We start from the raw sequence: 17829 nt of genomic DNA on the forward strand, positions 1-17829 counted from the left end.
AAACCAGGCTCATAAAAAGATTAGGAGCCATTATGGTTTACATAAGGTGTTTGATTCCCCTGCTGCTGTTAGCCTGATTTCTTAATTGTTCCTGTGTCTTTGAGTCACCACACTTAAAATTCAAAGTTCTGGTTGGCACCAGGTGCCATAGTTGCCAGGGGCAGAAGGAGTATCTGGCCCTTTCAGATTTGGCAGCGGAAGGGCACTGCCCCGGTGTAGATTCTCACAGGAGTTGATTGCCCCAAACACAAAGGCTGCTTAGATGCTGGCTTATAAAAAATTTAAATTTACAGCTGTCTATTACAACCCTGAACCTTAAAAAAAATAATTTAAAAAGGTTGTGATTTTATTCTATTGCATGGGTGCAGGCATGGAATAGACAGATGGTTGGATTTAATTACGTTGAGGCTAAGCCATGTGAGTATGATGACATAGAGAAGGAAGGGAGTTAAGAGGGTATGCAAGCATGTGTGTAATGATGATTGGCCAAGTAATTTAAGCTGCTCAAGGAGAAAGGGTACTTTGGGAGGGTTGAGAGATGTGAAAAAGTGGTGTTATCAGTGCACAGAATTTCCCCTTGGGGGTCAGAGGATCACTGGAGATGGGATCCTAGAGTGGGCTGGAAAGGGGTTAGTGGTTGGAGGGCAGGGTGTTTGAGGTCAGAGATTTCAGTTATTGGTAATAAGCTAAAGGTTACCACCAAAGTTGTAGCTGAGGCAGAGTAGAAGACAAAATTACCAAAGGAGAGAGCCAATGAACTCCAAGGCCAAGGCATTAGAAGGGTCATCTTTGTGGGTTTTAACCACCAAGAAATAAAACTGTAGTAGTGTTGTAGAGAGTGAGACAGTAACTACAATCTTAAAAGAACAAAGGGAGTTGAGAGACTAAATAGATAACTGCAACAAGTACCTAGGTAGCTGATGACATGTTTTTAATGGAGGAAGCACAGGAGAATGGACAGGAAACAGCAATGAGGATAAGGAAGACTATTTCACCTCCAGGCACAGTGGTATAAGACGTATGGGAGAGCCAGGTGTAGGTGGCTCACACTTGTAGTCCCAGCTACTTGGGAGGCTGAGGTGGGAAGATCACCTGAGCCCAGGAGTTCAAGGCTAGCCTGGGCAACATAGCAAGACCCTCATCTCTAAAAAAATAAAAATTAGCTGGGTATGGTGGCTCATACCTGTAATCCTAGCTACTCAGGAGGCTGAGGTAGGAGGATAGCTTAAGCCCAGGAGTTCAAAACACTCCTGCAACTCCCCACACCCAGTCTCCAAAAAAAAAAAAAGAATGAGAGAAAACAGTCACCACTTGAGAGGGCTGCAGGGGAAGCAGTGTCATCAGAAGTATGATGGATGAAGTTGAGAGGGCTGGGCGTTTTTACAAATTAATAATCATTTTTTTTTAAACCACAGAAGCCCTCATGCAAGAGATGTGAGTAAAAATATTTCTGTAAGAAAAAGAGCCATGAAGCAAGTTAAACTCAGCTTCATATTTGGAAAATGGGACCATTTAAAAGGGAACAACCATTATTTTGTGTTGTTGCATGGCAGATTTAGGCCTAGTATTGCAAGGTCTTTTCCTTTTTTTTTTTTTAAGAGAAACTAAAACTATAGATAGTTGTGTGAAACAAGACATAGAATGTTGCCCTTTTTTTTTAAGTACTGTGCAGGTCAAATAAAAACATCTGCATTTAGCCATTCAGACACAATTTTTGTGAACTCTGCTTTTTAAAATACAAACTACTACAGTATGTATTTGTAGGTTAGAGCGTCAAAGTTTATGATCGTCAAACTGGCTGCCTTGTTGGACAGAATTAGCAACAAGCTGCACGTGTTCAGTCTGCAGGAGTAAGTAGAGTGACTATCTACAAGCTGATCACCAAGCAGCACTTAAATTACCTGGCAACTTATCAGTTGCTTGTTAACTGATTATTACTCAAACAGATCATATGTCACCCCATATTTTTTTATAGTCAATTCTAACTATGATAATGGAATTTCTTTTGAAGAAAAACACTCGTAACCTTTTATGGCCTGAACTTTTTTGTTTTTTTGCCCAGGGTGGAGTGTAGTGGTACGATCATAATGGCTTACTTAAGCCTCAAACTTCCGGGCTTATGTGATCTTCCTGCCTCAGCCTCTCGAGTATCTGGGGCTACAGGCACACACCACAATGCTGAGCTAATTTTTTCCTTTTTTTTTTTTTTTTCCCCTGAGATGAGGTCTTACTACGTTGCCCAAGCTGGTCTTGAACTCCTGGACTCAAGCAGTCCTCCCAACTTAGCCTCCCAAAGTGCGGGGACTACAGGTCTGAGCCACCAGGCCCAGCTCTATGGCTTGCACTTTTAATAAAAATTAGATCCTCCCACAGTAAAAAAGGCTTCTAACAGAGTAAAATGTGAAGGTTCTTTAAACCTCAAAAGATACTAGTTAATTCCTAAACAAATTTTATTATTATTATTATTATAAAGTATTTGTTTCTTCAGAACCTTCAATTTTCCTTTAGTGATAATAATGACCGAGAAGAGTTTTTGGATTGAAGTAGAAATTTAAAGATGGTATTTCTAAGGCAGGGCAGCAAACCCCTCTAAGCTTAGTTTCCTTATCTATAAAATGGAGATTAAAAATACATGCCCTACCTACTTCACAAGGTAGCTGTTAGGATCAAATGAGAATGTGAAAAGCTTAGATCTTGACTTTGTGTGGGTGCTTTGTTTTAATATAGTCTATTAGTAAAAAACAGCTTGCCTGAAGCTAGTGAGCTTGTCTATTTAGAGAAAATGTTTTAGATATTAGATTATAAAATACTTAAAATTTAGGTAACCCCTTGAGTATAAGTAGATATATAATCTACTTCCAAAAGCAACTTTCCTATTGAAAGATGACACTCCTGATGGTATCACTGTGTGAAGTAGTGGCTGAAAAGGATCCTCTCCCCAGTTCTGTAAGGTTGACTGCTTGCACTTCGGTTAAAAATGCTGTTCATTCAGGTGACACTTGATAACATGTTCTTTGGTCCTCTCATCACCTTCCCTTCCCTTCTCACCCTGTACTCATTTGTTTTTCATCAAAGTTAACAATTACCACTTGAGATTTATGTTTAATGTAATGAGTCTTTTCTAGCAGCATTTAATACATCACTCAAAAGAACAAGTCTTAACTGAGAAATACAGAATACCTCATTTTCACAGTAATTTGTTTAAGTCTCAGTGATGAAAACTTTAAGGCATCTTCCTCAAAGGAAGTTAACATTGATGAATCCAGTGCAGTTTTTGGAATATGAGGTAATAAAATCTTTATCACATCCAGCTTGACTGTCCTGTATCTTAGTCCGAGTCTTTTGGAAGTTACTCCTTTTTATTAATTGTATGGTTGTTATGCAGCCATGGAAGGAAAAAGCTGAACATCAGAATCATCAACAATATACCTGAAAGACAAAATATAGTAAAATAAAAAACAAAATAATTTTTAAGGAAGTTCATAACCACTAGGTGGGTGTAGTTTAAGATTACATATATATAACTAGAAATATGGAAAGCTATGCTTAAAGAATTAGCTACTTCAGTTCTACATGAAACATGTTAGATATTTTTAATCTAATACTGTCACATTATTTTTCTTCAACCATGAATCCTTAAAAACAGTATGTACTTAAGTAGAACCAGTAGGATCTGAACAATGACTTCAAAGTCCAAAGATTTATGGTGTTTCTCTTTCTTTCTTTTTTTTTTTTTTTTGAGATAGAGTCTCGCTCTGTTGCCTGGGCTAGAGTGAGTGCTGTGGCATCAGCCTAGCTCACAGCAACCTCAAACTCCTGGGCTTAAGCAATCCTCCTGCCTCAGCCTCCCGAGTAGCTGGGACTACAGGCATGCGCCACCATTGCCCGGCTAATTTTTTCTATATATATTTTTAGTTGTCCAGCTAATTTCTTTCTATTTTTAGTAGAGACAGGGTCTCACTCTTGCTTAGGCTGATCTCGAACTCCTGACCTTGGGCAATCCACCTGCCTCGGCCTCCCAGAGTGCTAGGATTATAGGCGTGAGAGATTTATGGTTTTAATCTTGGCTCCATTACTGACTTTCTGAGTGAGAAACCCTGGAGTTGAGTCTCCATTTGTTCTTCTTTAAAATGGCAACATTCTCCTTCCCACTGTGCCCCAGGGATGTACCCAGAGGATAAAACAACTGAAAGCACTCTGAACTTTCACTTGGAATGCTCAAATAAAAACAATTTATTAGATTACTTTCTCCCTTCTCTTTTTTGATCAATCTAAACCATTAATAGCTTTTAGAGATGTGTCAAGCAAAATACGTAAAATTTTAGCCAATGCCGAAATTTCAAATCTTAAATATAATGAAAAGCTTTAAGAATTCACATATTATTAAATCATTTTTGAGCTTACAACAATCCAGCATGCAGCCATTGGTTACTTTTTTGATGTGAAATAGGGACAGTGGACAGTAAGCCAAGGGCTCAAATCACTATCCTGAAAGGTAAATCTGCAATGGTTAATTTTTTATCTTAATTTGAACATATTTAGGCTTCAAGCTTTAGGTCAGTTTAGATTCAGATTAAAAATTAGTTTTTTGTTTTTTGGTAAGAGATGGGGTCTTGCTCTGTCACCCAGCCTGGAGTGCAGTGGTGCAGTGCGATCATAGCTCACTGCAGCCTTAAACTCCTGGGCTCAAGCAGTCCTCTAACCTCATCCTCCCAAATTGCTCGGATTTGTGCCAGAGTAGGCACAAAAAAGAAGAAGGTAGTTAACAGCCCTGAAATAACATTTTATTCCTTTAGAACTGTTTTTATCTTCAAAGAAACAAAATCTAGTTAATGGTAGTCAGCTTCAGGTATGGGTATCACTTTGAGAAACCCAGAGATCCGAGTGCAAAAAAAGCAAGGAGTGCTTACTTCCATTCAGAAATAATCTCAGCTGGGAGTGGTGGCTCATGCCTGTATTCCGAACACTTTGGGAGGCCCAGGCAGGAGGCAAGACCTTGTCTCTGCAAAAAATTAAAAAAAAAAAAAAAAAAAGCTGGGCACAGTAGCAGGTGCCTATAGTCCCAGCTACTAGGGAGGCTGAGACAGGAGGATGGCTTGAGCCTACTCTGGCAGTGACATTCCATATCATATTTTAAGATATCTCAATCTTTCAGACATTATTAGTAAATAAAAATATGCTTACCTAAAGAAGGAGCCAGCCAATACACTATAAAAAGTTGAGGGAATGCTTCATCAAAACACACGAAATGTAGCGAAAGTGCCAAAGCTGGATTAAATACAGCTCCTGTTAGACTTCCTCCTGTAATACATTTTAAACAGAATAATTCCAAATGATTTATCTTACATTTTCTTATAACTGGAAGTGAACGGGTTATTAAATGTGACTTTTATTTTGGATATTTAAGTATTACTATTCTGTGCTTTTCGTTTGCAGAATCACCTGGCATATTATAATGTATAATAACAGATTATACATTATAATATGCCAGGTACAAAAAAAAGACAACTAGGAGTTTAAATCCAGTGCTTTTCCTATATACTATAAAATGCATATTGAAAGCTAATGTGCTTTATTGTTCCTTTAGTTTTTATAAAGTAGGAGATTTTGCTGCCCTTAACGTTCATCAATTTAAATTAATTATAATAAAAGTAAAATGAAAATACAGTTAAAGTGGATACAATACCCCAGGATCCTCTTGGACATAAGCATAGCTTTGTATTGAAAACAAAAAGTAAAATGGACCAATGAATCCATTTTTGGTTCCGTTTTTACTTTTTGACAGAGCCCTTAAGAAGTAACTGTGAGCCAGGCATGGTGGCACATGCCTGTAGTCCGAGCTACTCAGGAGGCTGAGGCAGGAAGATCACTTGAGCCCAGGGGTTTGAGGTTGCAGTGAGTTATTATGATGCCACTGCACTCTACCCGGAGTGACAGAGTGAGACTGTGTCTCAAAAAAAAAAAAAGTGACTGTGAATAGTATGTGAATTATAGCTCAATAAAGTAGGTTCAAAAATAAAAAGTGACTACGAGTAGTCATGAAAGATAAGCACAAAGTTTAACTGTTGACTACTTTTTAGGATTCATGTTCCAGCTTTGCACCCAGGGCATCTCTTTGACTTGAAGCCTGGAAGTTTATAATCTGGCCACACAGCAAGTAAGGAAAGGCAGAGGAGGCTGGATACCTGTCCAATAGTACAGCCAGAACTGTGGCTTCACTTTTCAAAGAATATCCTAAAAAGCATCCCTAAGACACTGCTATTTCCAACAGTTTTTCCAAGTGGAAGTTTAGGCACACACATCTCCTTTTTTATGCTTAGCCACAGAGATAGCCCTCTAGATTTTTACAAGTTTTATATTGACATGTACCACTATAGCATGTTGTCTTCATAAAATACAGTATAGTAAAATTGGGAATTAAGTGACCCTTTCATAAGATGTCACTCATGAGATTTCACAGTTGAATAGGCTGTGAACAATGATGCTGTGTTGAGATGAAGCTCACTTGATGGCTAGGAGTTTTGTCTAGCACACCAGCCTCACAGCGTGATTCATATTCATGCCTCAGCAATCATAAATGACATCATGTCATGGACCTTTGGAATCAGTTTTGAACAGTCAAATCCTGGAATGTAACCTGCAGCTGCCAAGGGTCAACAGAATTGTTTGGTTGGCAGCTGGTCATTTCAGTTTGATTACACAAAAAAATTACTGAGTTCCATTAAAAATATACATTGTGGATAGAAAGATACTCACACAGATCTTTACAATATGATGTAATATGATATATGATGATAAAAGTGACCTGTGACTTTTAAAGGCATTTTTATCAATAAAAATGGACTGAACCATTGTCCTCAATGTATTTCCTCTAGGCCATGGTACACTGAAGACTTTCTGTTAGGTCTAAGACAAACACTGTCAGCCTTACACCATACTGAAACTGAAACTACTTTACTTCCCTTATCTTCTAATCCTCACATCACCAATTCTGTTCAGTGTGACTTGGTGGAAGCTGCTCCTCTCAGCAAGAAGTAGTCTCTCTCCCCTCTTGAGGTTGCAACTTGGATTGACAGATAGAATGCAGCCGAAGTGGCACTATGTGAATTCTGAATGTGGCAGAGTGATACTGTGTGAAGTCTAGATTCAGGTCTCAATAAAACTATCAGCTTCCACTTTTTGCTCTCTTGGAACAATGCCCTGAGCATGTAAGTTATCTGGTTTAGGCTGCCGGAGGATGAGAGGCCACATGGAGGAGAACCGAGGCATCCTACACGACAGTTGGCACCAACTGCCAGACATGTGAGTGAGGCTGCCTTGGCTTTTCCATCCCCACCACTGTCCAGCCGAATGCAGTTATATGAGTGATCTCAAGAATTGCCCATCTAACCCACAGAATCATGAAGACTAATAAGTTATTGTTATTTTAAGTTTTGGGATTATTTATTATACAGTAATAGTTAATTGATACAGAAACACCAGGTGTGGGTTCTATGTTAACAAAAGCCCCAAACATGGCATTGGCTTTGATGTTTTACTGCAGTGGTCCCCACCGTTTTTGGCACCAGGGACCAGTTTCATGGAAGACAATTTTTCCACAGACTTGGGGAGTGGGGTAGGGATGGTTTTGGGATGATTCAAGTGCATTACATTTATTGTGCAGTCAAACCTTTCTGCTAATGATAATCTGTATTTGCAGCCTCATCACTGCCTCAGCTCTACCTCAGATCATCAGGCATTAGATTCTCATAAGGAGCTCGCAACCTAGATCCCTTGCATGCACATTTACAGTAGGGTTTACACTCCTATGAGAATCTAATGCAGCTGCTGATCTGACAAGAGGTGGAGCTTAGGTGGTGATGTGAGTGATGGGGAACAGCTGTAAATACAGATGAAGCTTTGCGCTCACCCGCCGTTCACCTCCTCCTGTGCAGCCCAGTTCCTACCAGGTCATGGACAAGTACCAGTCCGCAGCCAGCTCGGGGGTTGGGGGCTGCAGTTTTACTGGACAATTCTTTGTTGTAGGGGCTGTCCTGTGCACTGTGGGATATTTAGCAGCACCCTTGCCTATACCTAGATGACAGTAACACAACCCTCTCCCCACATTACAACAACCAAAAATGTCTCTAGACATTGGGAAATGTCCCCTGAGAGACAAAATTGTCCCCAGTTGAGAACCACTGTCCTAGAAGAAAACTGGTATTTGTGTATAAGAAGACATATACAAGGTTGTTGTTTTTTTGTTTTGTTTTTTTGAGACAGTCTTGCTCTGTTGCCCGGGCTAGAATGCCATAGCATCAGCCTAGCTCACAGCAACCTCAAACTCCTGGGCTCAAGCAATCCTCCTGCCTCAGCCTCCCAAGTGGCTGAGACTACAGGCATGTGCCACCATGCCCGGCTAACTTTTTGTATATATTTTTAGTTGTCCTGTTAATTTCTTTCTATTTTTTAGTAGAGACGGGGTCTCGCTCTTGCTCAGGCTGGTCTCGAACTCCTGACCTCGAGCAATCCTCCCACCTCGGCCTCTCAGAGTGATAGGATTACAGGAATGAGCCACCACACCCAGCCACAAGGTTGTTTATCGTAGCAAAGAACTGGGAAAAACCTAAATGTCCATTCATAGGAAAATAGTTAAATAAACGAGTTTATTATTACTTTGGAATATCATGCAATATTTTGAAATAATGAGAGAAATCTCTTTACTAACATAGATAGGTCTCCACAATATATCATTGAACAACTACCACCAAGAAGAGCAAACTGTTTCTTCATCCTGTATCTCCAGTGTCATAAACAACCTGTGACTGAGTACTGCCCATTTGTCCTCCAATATGTATCTCCCAAACACTTCTCTCCATTTCCACAATTACCCCAACAGTTTGTTTAACCACTTGCTCTTTGAAGGACATCTGAAGAGTTATTTCCAGTTTTTGGCTATGAGGAATAAGCCTGCTGAGTAAGGGATGATACTTTTTATGATAACATGAACATATACAATAATATATCTAATGATACATCATTTCTATAGGATCTTATCTATGATAAATGCACATAAAAAGAGTTTGGAAGGATGTAACACACACCACACAGAAGGATTTACCCTGGTGGGAAGAGCAGGCAGAGCAGGAAAGGAGACCGGCATGGAGGGTGGCAGTCAAAAGGCATTTTGGTGTTTCAATGTTTTACAAAAAGAACATACTCAAAATCATCAGGCACAGAAATATCAGAAAATGGCTTCAAAAAACAAATTACTATTTATTGACAGTTGAAAGGGAGATGACATAACTGCATAGTAAAGAAGAGGAATAACTGGGAGATCCATCTGGCTGACAGCCAAGAGTCAAAGGACAACATGAATCTGGGGAAATTACCAGACCCAAAGGCTAAGTCCCAAATCTAGCAACGTCTAGGCACTAAAGTTTCTCAATATTCCTAAAGGAATCCAGTTCCCTGTGACAGAAAAATACTAGTTAAAATCACATAGACTCGTCTATAAGCTAGAAGGTCAATTTACTAATTTATAGTAGAAGCTAGCCCTTTCCAGTAACCAGAATATTTGTCTTCCCTCTCCAGGGCACCCATTTTAGCATGGGATCAAAGCAAAAGCAGAGTTATCAGATCAAGATGAGGTCTGATAAAATATCATTGCCCAGAGTTGAAAATACATCTCTAATGACAAGAATTGCTTGGTTTCCTCAGATTTCAGTCTCTACCACCGGACAGTGCTGGACAGATACTTTCAAAGTTTGTATCTCCAAACACTCCACTTTTCATTGTTGGTTTATATTCTGTTCATAACACTAAGCTAGCCAGCTAGCTGTTTTCAAAGTAGTTGTTATTCTTACAGACTTGAAAGAATGACATTAGACTGTTCTCAGATATGGAGAAGACCTAGGGATTTTTACAAAAAACAAGTAACTTTGACTTACTTGCAATGGACAAATTTCTGTATAAAAGTTACAACTTCTATTTTCCTGAACTTATCCCAAAAGGAGTTGTTAACAACAAAATTATCAATTATGCAAAAATGATCACATAATACTGGAAGCTTGTGGGAATTAGTAGGGTGAAATAATAACATTTCCCAAGCACTTAGTATATGCCAGGTACCATGCTACAAACTTGAATATTTATTCCTCATACTAGTCTGCTGAGATAGTATTCTCCATTTTAAAGATAAGGAAACTGAGGCCCAAATTATTAATTAAGTATCCAGTCTAAGTGGACACAGTCCAACTCAAACCTGTGTTCTTAACCACTATATTATACTGGCAAAGTAAAAAAAGATTTGGACCTTTGAAACTATTTTTCATTTGTAAATTGGTAATAGTTCTTATTTCATATGGTTATTGTATTAAGAGACAACATATGTAAAGGACTTAGTTCCTTTTTCTTTTGACAGATAATCTTACCTATATTCATGACTTAGAAAGACACCTGAATGGAAAGAAGTAAAAATACTACAATTTCTTCAGACAGTTTATTAGACTAAAATAAGTCTTCCAAAACAGGAAGCCCTTAGATATAAAATATGGAATACCCAGATATGTATTATTTCTTTCTGTGCAATTTTTAAAAATAGAGTATTTGCTAGTTCATTCACTTATTCTAAAAATAGTTTACTTTGTGCCAGATGACACTGCTAAAATATGGTTATACATTATGATGAATAAAACAGATTTGGTCTGTGTACTCAAAGTTTATCAATGGGTAGAAGAGGATAGGTATTATGTCAGAAAGGTGTAAAATTTAAAATTCTATAAAGGAATAGAATGCAGTAATAAAGACAACTTACATATGTAAAAAGTAACCTTTTTTCAAAATCTATTCATAAAAAATGAATGCAACTCTCTCTTACACTGTTCATTGAACTAAATTCTTCCAAAACTCAAAATAAGGAAGATTTGCTTGAAATCTGCATTAATAGTTTATAGCTCTAATATGCTAATAAATTACACTTTTTTTTTACATTATTAGGGAAGCTAATAAATACATAAGTGATAATGACCTCAGTAGGCCTCCATCTGCACATCAAAATTTGAGGTACTAAATCAGTAAATACACTTGGTTATCCTAGGGGCCTGTGGCTATGTTGCTGGACAGTTACGTTCTATGCATAATCAGTTATTTTGATGTGACCTGTATTGGTGCAAATGATTAAAGAAATTTTCCAACATGCAACTTTGTCAAACCTGTATGTGTATTATCTTGGAAGTTTAAGAAAGATATATCAAAATAACTTATAATGATGATGCCTGTCTTAGCCAACTCTAACCCTGCCTTTCCTCCTCTATCCATTCTTTTTTTTTTTTTTTTTTTTTGATTCAGGGTCTCACTCTGTCACCTAGGCTAGAGTGCAGTGGCATGGTCATAGCTCACTGCAGCCTCAAACTCCTGGGCTCAAGCAATCCTCCTGCCTCAGCCTCTCAAGTAGCTGGGACTATAGGTGTGCGCCACAACACCCAGCTAATTTTTCTATTTTTAGTAGAGACAGGGTCTCACTCTTGCTCAGGCTCATGCTTAAATCCTTCCCACAAAAGCCTTGCCTCTGATAGGACAGACACTCAGCTAGTCCCAAGACAGTCCATTTATTTCGAACAATACTGTTCCAAAGTTATGACTTGTATCCATATAAAGTAATGGGGAGTAATATGGTTTAATGCAGCATTTCCTAAATTATGTTCTCTTCTGCTACACACTCCTAGACAAAAAGATCTCCTAAGTTTGAAAAACTGTGGGCCAAATCCTCCTCTTGGAGTTTCACAATATGTAGTAACATAGTAAAGGCTCTGTGAAATCTTAAAATTAGAAAACCTGTTTAATCCAGTGTTTGCCAAACTTATTTCCCAACATAGCCCTTTTGTAACTTAAAAATTATTTTAAATTGTGGTGAAATATACAAAATATGCCATTTTAGCCATTTTTAAGTGCATCAGTGTTACATTCTCAATGCTGTTCAACTATCACACTATTTCTCAAAGTTTTCTATAATACAAACGGAAACTCTGTACCCACTAAACAATAAGTCCCCATCCTCCTAGGCCCTGGTAACCTATATTCTACTTTCTCTGAATTTGCCTATTCTAGATATTCCATATAAGTGGAGTTACATATTTGTCCTTTTGTGTCTGGCTTATGTTGCTTTGCATAGTGTTTTGGAGGTTCATCTATGTTATATCCTCTAGGAGATAGGATATATAGGATGTATCAGAACTTCATTCCTTTTTATGGCTGAATGGTATCCAGTTGTGCATGCTTTTGTAACTTTTGAGGAGCACACTGTACAAATGCTGATAATGGAATCAGTATGGGCTTCAGTGTCAGTTTGAACTATGGTTCCAGCACATTTTAGCTGTGTAACCTTAAGTCATTTCACTTTTCTGAGCCTCACTTGACTTAAAATGGGAACTTTATTCCTATTAATCAGTGGGTTGTTGTAAAGATTAAGGTAACTCATATAAATGTCTAGCAAAATGCTTGGCCTGTAACAGGTGCCCAGTGAATATGCTTATCTCCCTTATGCTGGCAGAAAAGAAAACAAAAAAGAACATCATAATACATTATGAATTTATGTAACTAGTAGCAATCAATAATTGTCTATTTGGTTCTATCCCTGCAAACAGTCTCCAGCATTGTCTAATACCATAGCCACTAGCTACAGCACAATTTGAGCATTGACCACTTGAAATGTGGCTACTGTGAATGAGAAACTGAATCTTTAATTTTAGTTAAGTTATATCAAAATAGCCATATGAAGCTAGTGGCTATTGAATTAGCACAGATCCAGACTCCTAAAGCAGTGGTTCTTAACATTTGTTTCATAATGGGATCATCTGGGGAACTTTAAAATATACCACCACCTAGGCCTCTCCCAGAGTAATTAAATTTTAATCTCTACACCCAGCATAGGTATTTTTAAAAAGCTCCCCAGGTGATTTTCACATGGAGAGAAGGTTGAGAACCACTGTTCTAGTGATCCCTTTACACTCTCCCCATCCCCCGTCAATCAGTACTTTTAATTTCAAGAAGAAAGCAGTGTTTTGGAACCTTAAATTGATGTATTATAGATTCTTTCCAATAACTTTCCTTATATTTATCTGTAACTTAATATTGTTTCTCTTCTCTCAAAATCTTTGTCAATTATAAAATAGGGAAAGGCTAATATATACATTATTTATGGAATCATAAGTACCTATTAAAAGTATAAAAATAAGACAAAAAGAATATCAACTTTAGGACCATTGAGAGGGAAGAGGAACATAAGGATAGAAAGATCCAACGGTAAATGTTTTATTAATTTAAAATTTGTTTTAAATTTTACTGCTTTTAATTGTACAAATACAGAGCTAACCTGTGGCATAACTCTTTTTTCCAGGGGCAGTTCTGTTCATATACAGGGGATGTTTCTACATTAGCCAAAACCTAAAACTTTAATAACTAAGCAACTACTCACCAATCCCTCAAATATGTATGTATTCACTCTTCTATACCATTTATTTCCATCTGTGTGTACTAAAAAAAGGTACTAGATCAAAGGAAGGGGAACTGGACTAGGAAGTCTTTTGTTTTTACCCTAGGAGGTCAAGCATACGTTTAAGAGTCCTAATCTTGAGGTTAGTTTCTGCTCACAATTTCACTTTTAATGGGCAAAAGATAGACTATTACTACAAATTTCCTTTGTTATATTCTTGCCTCCCAAATGTTTTATAATTTTGATAGAGTCTCAAGAAAGATACTGTCTTGTAATCATTTAAAATTTAAAATGATTAAATCATTTCATCGTTAAACACTTGTTTTTTGGATTTTTTTCCTCCCATTTAGAATATCTAGTGTAGATTACTGCATCTGAGATCTGTCAAGGTAAAAAAAATTACTTAAAAGAAATCAAAAGATTTCTCGAGTTATTTGTTTTTAAAAAGTATCTTTAATTTCAAGCAAGTTTTCATTTAAACACATCTTTCTTGATAGGTCATTTAAAGATCACTTATAACTCAAAGTGAATTATTAAGGAAATAATGAAATGATTTCAAGTAATTTATAGAACTAAGAAACGGAACTAAAGACTTTCTACTCCCCACTCTTACTATTAACCAATCATGTGCCTTGTGCTTAAACTCTAAAGCAGGATCATTTTTCAGTGAGAGTATCAGAAAGGATCTATACCACCTTGGCATGAAGAGGTAGTTAATAAGTTATCCTTCCTCTCTACCATTAAAACTATCCCTTTGTAGGATATTTGAACCCTTGGCAATATCTCAGTTTCAGCAAAGAAGTGGTTCCTTTCTCTGAGTGTTCGAAAAAAGCACTGAATGCAGGATCTATTAATATATGTTGGCCCTATTGGTTAAGATCAGGCTGCAAAATGGAAATTAAAATAATGGGGATAGCAATATTTACATCACAGCGGTGTAGGGGTTTCAAATGTATTTTGGTAAAGAACGTAGAACCTCAGGTCATACAGCTTCCGAACGTGCCAAGTGTTTTGTGGGAATGACAAACCTGCATAGACCAAAAAGGTGATGAGTGCAGCCAGCAGGTGGATGCGAAGCTTGGTTCGGACTTCCTGGAAGTGCAGCAGAGCGCTGTGGAAGATAAAGGAGCAGACGGCTTCAGTGATTACCGCTTTGGGCAAGTCGACTTGGATGGGATTCTTGCAAGCGAAGCTCCTCTCACTGACGTGATACTTGGTCAGGCTCAAGCTCCACAGGGCGCCTACGCAGTACCTGCTGCTTAGGGCACTGACCAGCTGAGCCAGCAGCCTCATCGCACCCATCTCGGGGGACATTCCCCCCAGCATCATCTGCATCATCACGCCGCACGGGTTGCTGGAGGTGCCCACCAGAGTCAGGCCATGCACCAACGAGAAGAAGTAGATTAGCGTCAGGGTCCAGGTGGGGTGCGCGGGATCCTGCTCGCTCAGCAGTTGCAGCTCGTGGGTGCAGCAGCAGAGCTGGAAGGTGGCTAGAAACTCCAAGACGAAGGCGTGGGCCGTGGGGCTGTGCAGCTGCTGCCGGGCGATCACGCGGGCCAGCCCCATGAACAGCACCAGCGACAACATCAGTCCCAGCGAGGTGCAGGTGTCCTGCACCTCGGGCCGGAGCCCCAGCAGCGCCGACATGGCTCCCTCACCGCCTGACCAGCCTGCGGGCGAGGGCTATCGGCAGGACGCGGTGCAGGGACCCGAGTCCGAAGTCCGCAGTCCCGCCCCCTCCTCACGCCCCTCGGGGCGGGCCGACTCGGGGAGAGCTGGAGGCCCCGGGGGCGTCACCCTGGAAGGCTCCTCCCCTCTTACAGGCTCTGCACTGGGCTGTGGTGACCAGAGCCGGGAGGAGGGGAGGCGAGGGACGGTGAGGAGAGCTCTGCTAGGGCGCCGGTGGAGAGGCCAATGGTCAACGTAGCCCGACGCTCACACGCCCTCCGGCGCCTCCCGCAGGGCCTGGAAGCCGGCGCCTGTGGCGCAGGGCCGGGAGGCCGGCTTGCACCCGGATCCCATTGCGCACGCGCATTGCGGCGCCTGCGCCCGAGCGGGCGGCGAGCGCTGGATTCCCGGACGGGCCCGAAGGAGCTCGTGCCCTGGCGTTTGGGTAGTTGCTTTTCAGGGAGGATCTTGTAGATTTCTTTCCTCGCTCCAAAAACTGTAAAGCCGTCGAGCCGGAAAGACCCCTAAAGGTCATCTCGGACAACTACCTCGTTTTTATTAATGGGGCAATTGAAACTGAGAAGAGAGGTGCAACACTGGGGACTTGGCGAACCAACGTTTGACCTGGGTGAGGAAGGGCATGGAACAAGGTCTCCTGGAACCTTAGTTTTCTTTGCCTGCCAAAAAATATATTTTTAAATGGTGGTGATATATAACATTAAATATGCCATTTTAAACATTTTAAAGTCAGTGTATAATTAGTGGTATTGATTACATTCACAATGCTATTCAGCCATCAGCGCTATTTCCAGAGCTTAAGTGGTGATTCTTAGAAATGAAGTACTAAGGGTTTTTTTGTTTTTTTAAATTTATATTTAGCCTTGCCTAAGCAAGGCCTCAAAAAAATGTGGTTACCAACTCATAACTGTTCCTCTTCACGGAAGTCTTTAGTAAAAGTCCAAGGATTTGTTCCTTCTGAAGAGAAACCATAACATCGAAGTCCTAAGTTTTCTAATGTCTCTACAACCTTTGGCATGAATTATTTAAATGTAACAATATGAAACAGATTTGTCTTCCTACATACACTCTTCTTACGTGAAGAGGAAACCCAAAAACTTAACTCTGGAGAGAGCTACTTCATAGAGTTGTGAGTCATATGACGCGTTCATTGATCTGCTTTAGAAAGTGTGGGAACCACTTAGCACAGAGCCCAGCCTATAGAAAGTGTTCAATAAGTGGTAGCTTAAAGTTGAAACAGCAGATTTCAACAGTCCACTTCCCAGCAACAGCTCATCCACCTCGGGTGGCCCATTGTGGGTGCAGAGTGGAAGAGAATGTCTGAGGCTCCTCGGACCTCCCTGCACCTAGTGAGGTTTTGTGCTAATGGAACCGTGTCATGGTTTAGCGTGGGGGATCACACTCCACCCTCAGACCTGCCTCACCTGGGCTTTGTTGACCACAAATGCACATTGCATAGGGCTGGAGGGGAGGGAGCGAGGAACAAAAATGAGGGGAATCATTAGCTTCAAGTGGCAGAGCATTTGGAAGGCCTTGTGGAGGATAAAGCAACTCCATCTTGGCTGGGCGTGGTGGTCATAGCTACTGGGGAGGCTGAGGCAGGAGGATCGCTTGAGCCCAGGAGTTCTGGGCTGTAGTGCCTATGCCCATCAGGTGTCCACTAAGATCCATGTCAATATGGTGACCTCCGGGGAGCCGGGGACCACCAGGGTGCCTAAGCCTAAGGAGGTCTGAAGCTGCCCAGGGAAACCAGAGCAGGTCAAAACTTTGGTGCTGATCAGTGGTGGGATTGCACCTGTGAATAGCCACTGTACTCCAGTCTGGGCAATATAGTGAGACCCCATCTCTTGGGAGTGGGAGAACAACTCCATCTTGGATGCTAATCTGCCATGTTGACTTCTGATTAACGCCTGTTCCAGGAATGTCTCTAAGATTTCTACTTTATTGTTACTGTCCCCAGGTCAAAACAACCTTGACCATAAATCCTGCCCTCAGGCAGATTCACATAGCATTCTTGCCTTTAGCTGAGGGGTTGACCTCAATTGTCTTCCACATTCCTTCCCTACGGTATATATGCCCTAGGCCTGGGGGGTAATGGTGGGAGGATCCACCATCTCATGGCCCACCCAACACCGCTTCTGTTTGTTAGTCCTTGTTAAATGTTTCTCTCTGAGAAACTGGATTTGTCAGCCTCTTCCTTTCTTGGACTTTGTGGTTAGCTTCGCATAGACCTGCTCACTGCAGAACAGGTATTGTTGCTGGTTCTCTTCAGCTTTCCTCACCAATCTCAACCTGTCCTTTTGTAACATAATGAAAGTTTCCTTTATGATACCCAGATTTCTATGGTGCCAATAGACATTCTCTGAATTAAAAAAAAACAACAATAATTCTTTCACAAAACACAAACTAGCAGAAAATGAAGTCCTTTTCTTTTTCCTGTGCTGTTCCCTGACCAGGGAGAATTTAGAATAAATTAAAACTATTTTTTAATCACTGCTGTTTAAAGAGTGATTGCTGGCCAGGCATGGTGGCTCATCCCTGTGATCCTAGCAGTCTGGGAGGCCAAGGTGGGAGCATTGCTTGAGGCTAGGAGTTTGAGACTAGCCTGAACAAGAGCAAGACCCATCTCTACTAAAATAGTACAGGTGGCGCACAGCTGTAGTCCTAGCTAC

General features: G+C 40.3%; 1 protein-coding gene and 1 non-coding gene across 2 annotated transcripts; both read right to left on the reverse strand.

Annotated features, from left to right (window-relative positions):
• Positions 1 to 3082: 3082 nt before the first annotated feature.
• On the reverse strand, positions 3083 to 15447 carry AQP11 (aquaporin 11). Its single transcript, XM_045557285.1, has 3 exons — positions 14500 to 15447; positions 5185 to 5301; positions 3083 to 3429 (listed from the first exon to the last, which is right to left on the reverse strand). The coding sequence occupies exons 1-3, from the start codon at positions 15116 to 15118 to the stop codon at positions 3350 to 3352; spliced, it is 816 nt and encodes a 271-aa protein (XP_045413241.1). The 5' UTR covers positions 15119 to 15447; the 3' UTR covers positions 3083 to 3349.
• Positions 15448 to 16016: 569 nt separating this feature from the next.
• LOC123643031 lies at positions 16017 to 16134 on the reverse strand. The gene has a single exon (XR_006736608.1). It is a non-coding gene; the product is annotated as a U5 spliceosomal RNA (small nuclear RNA).
• Positions 16135 to 17829: the final 1695 nt, after the last annotated feature.

The sequence above is a fragment of the Lemur catta genome, chromosome 7 (genome assembly GCF_020740605.2).
Source record: "Lemur catta isolate mLemCat1 chromosome 7, mLemCat1.pri, whole genome shotgun sequence".
In the NCBI taxonomy this organism is placed as follows: Eukaryota; Metazoa; Chordata; class Mammalia; order Primates; family Lemuridae; genus Lemur; species Lemur catta.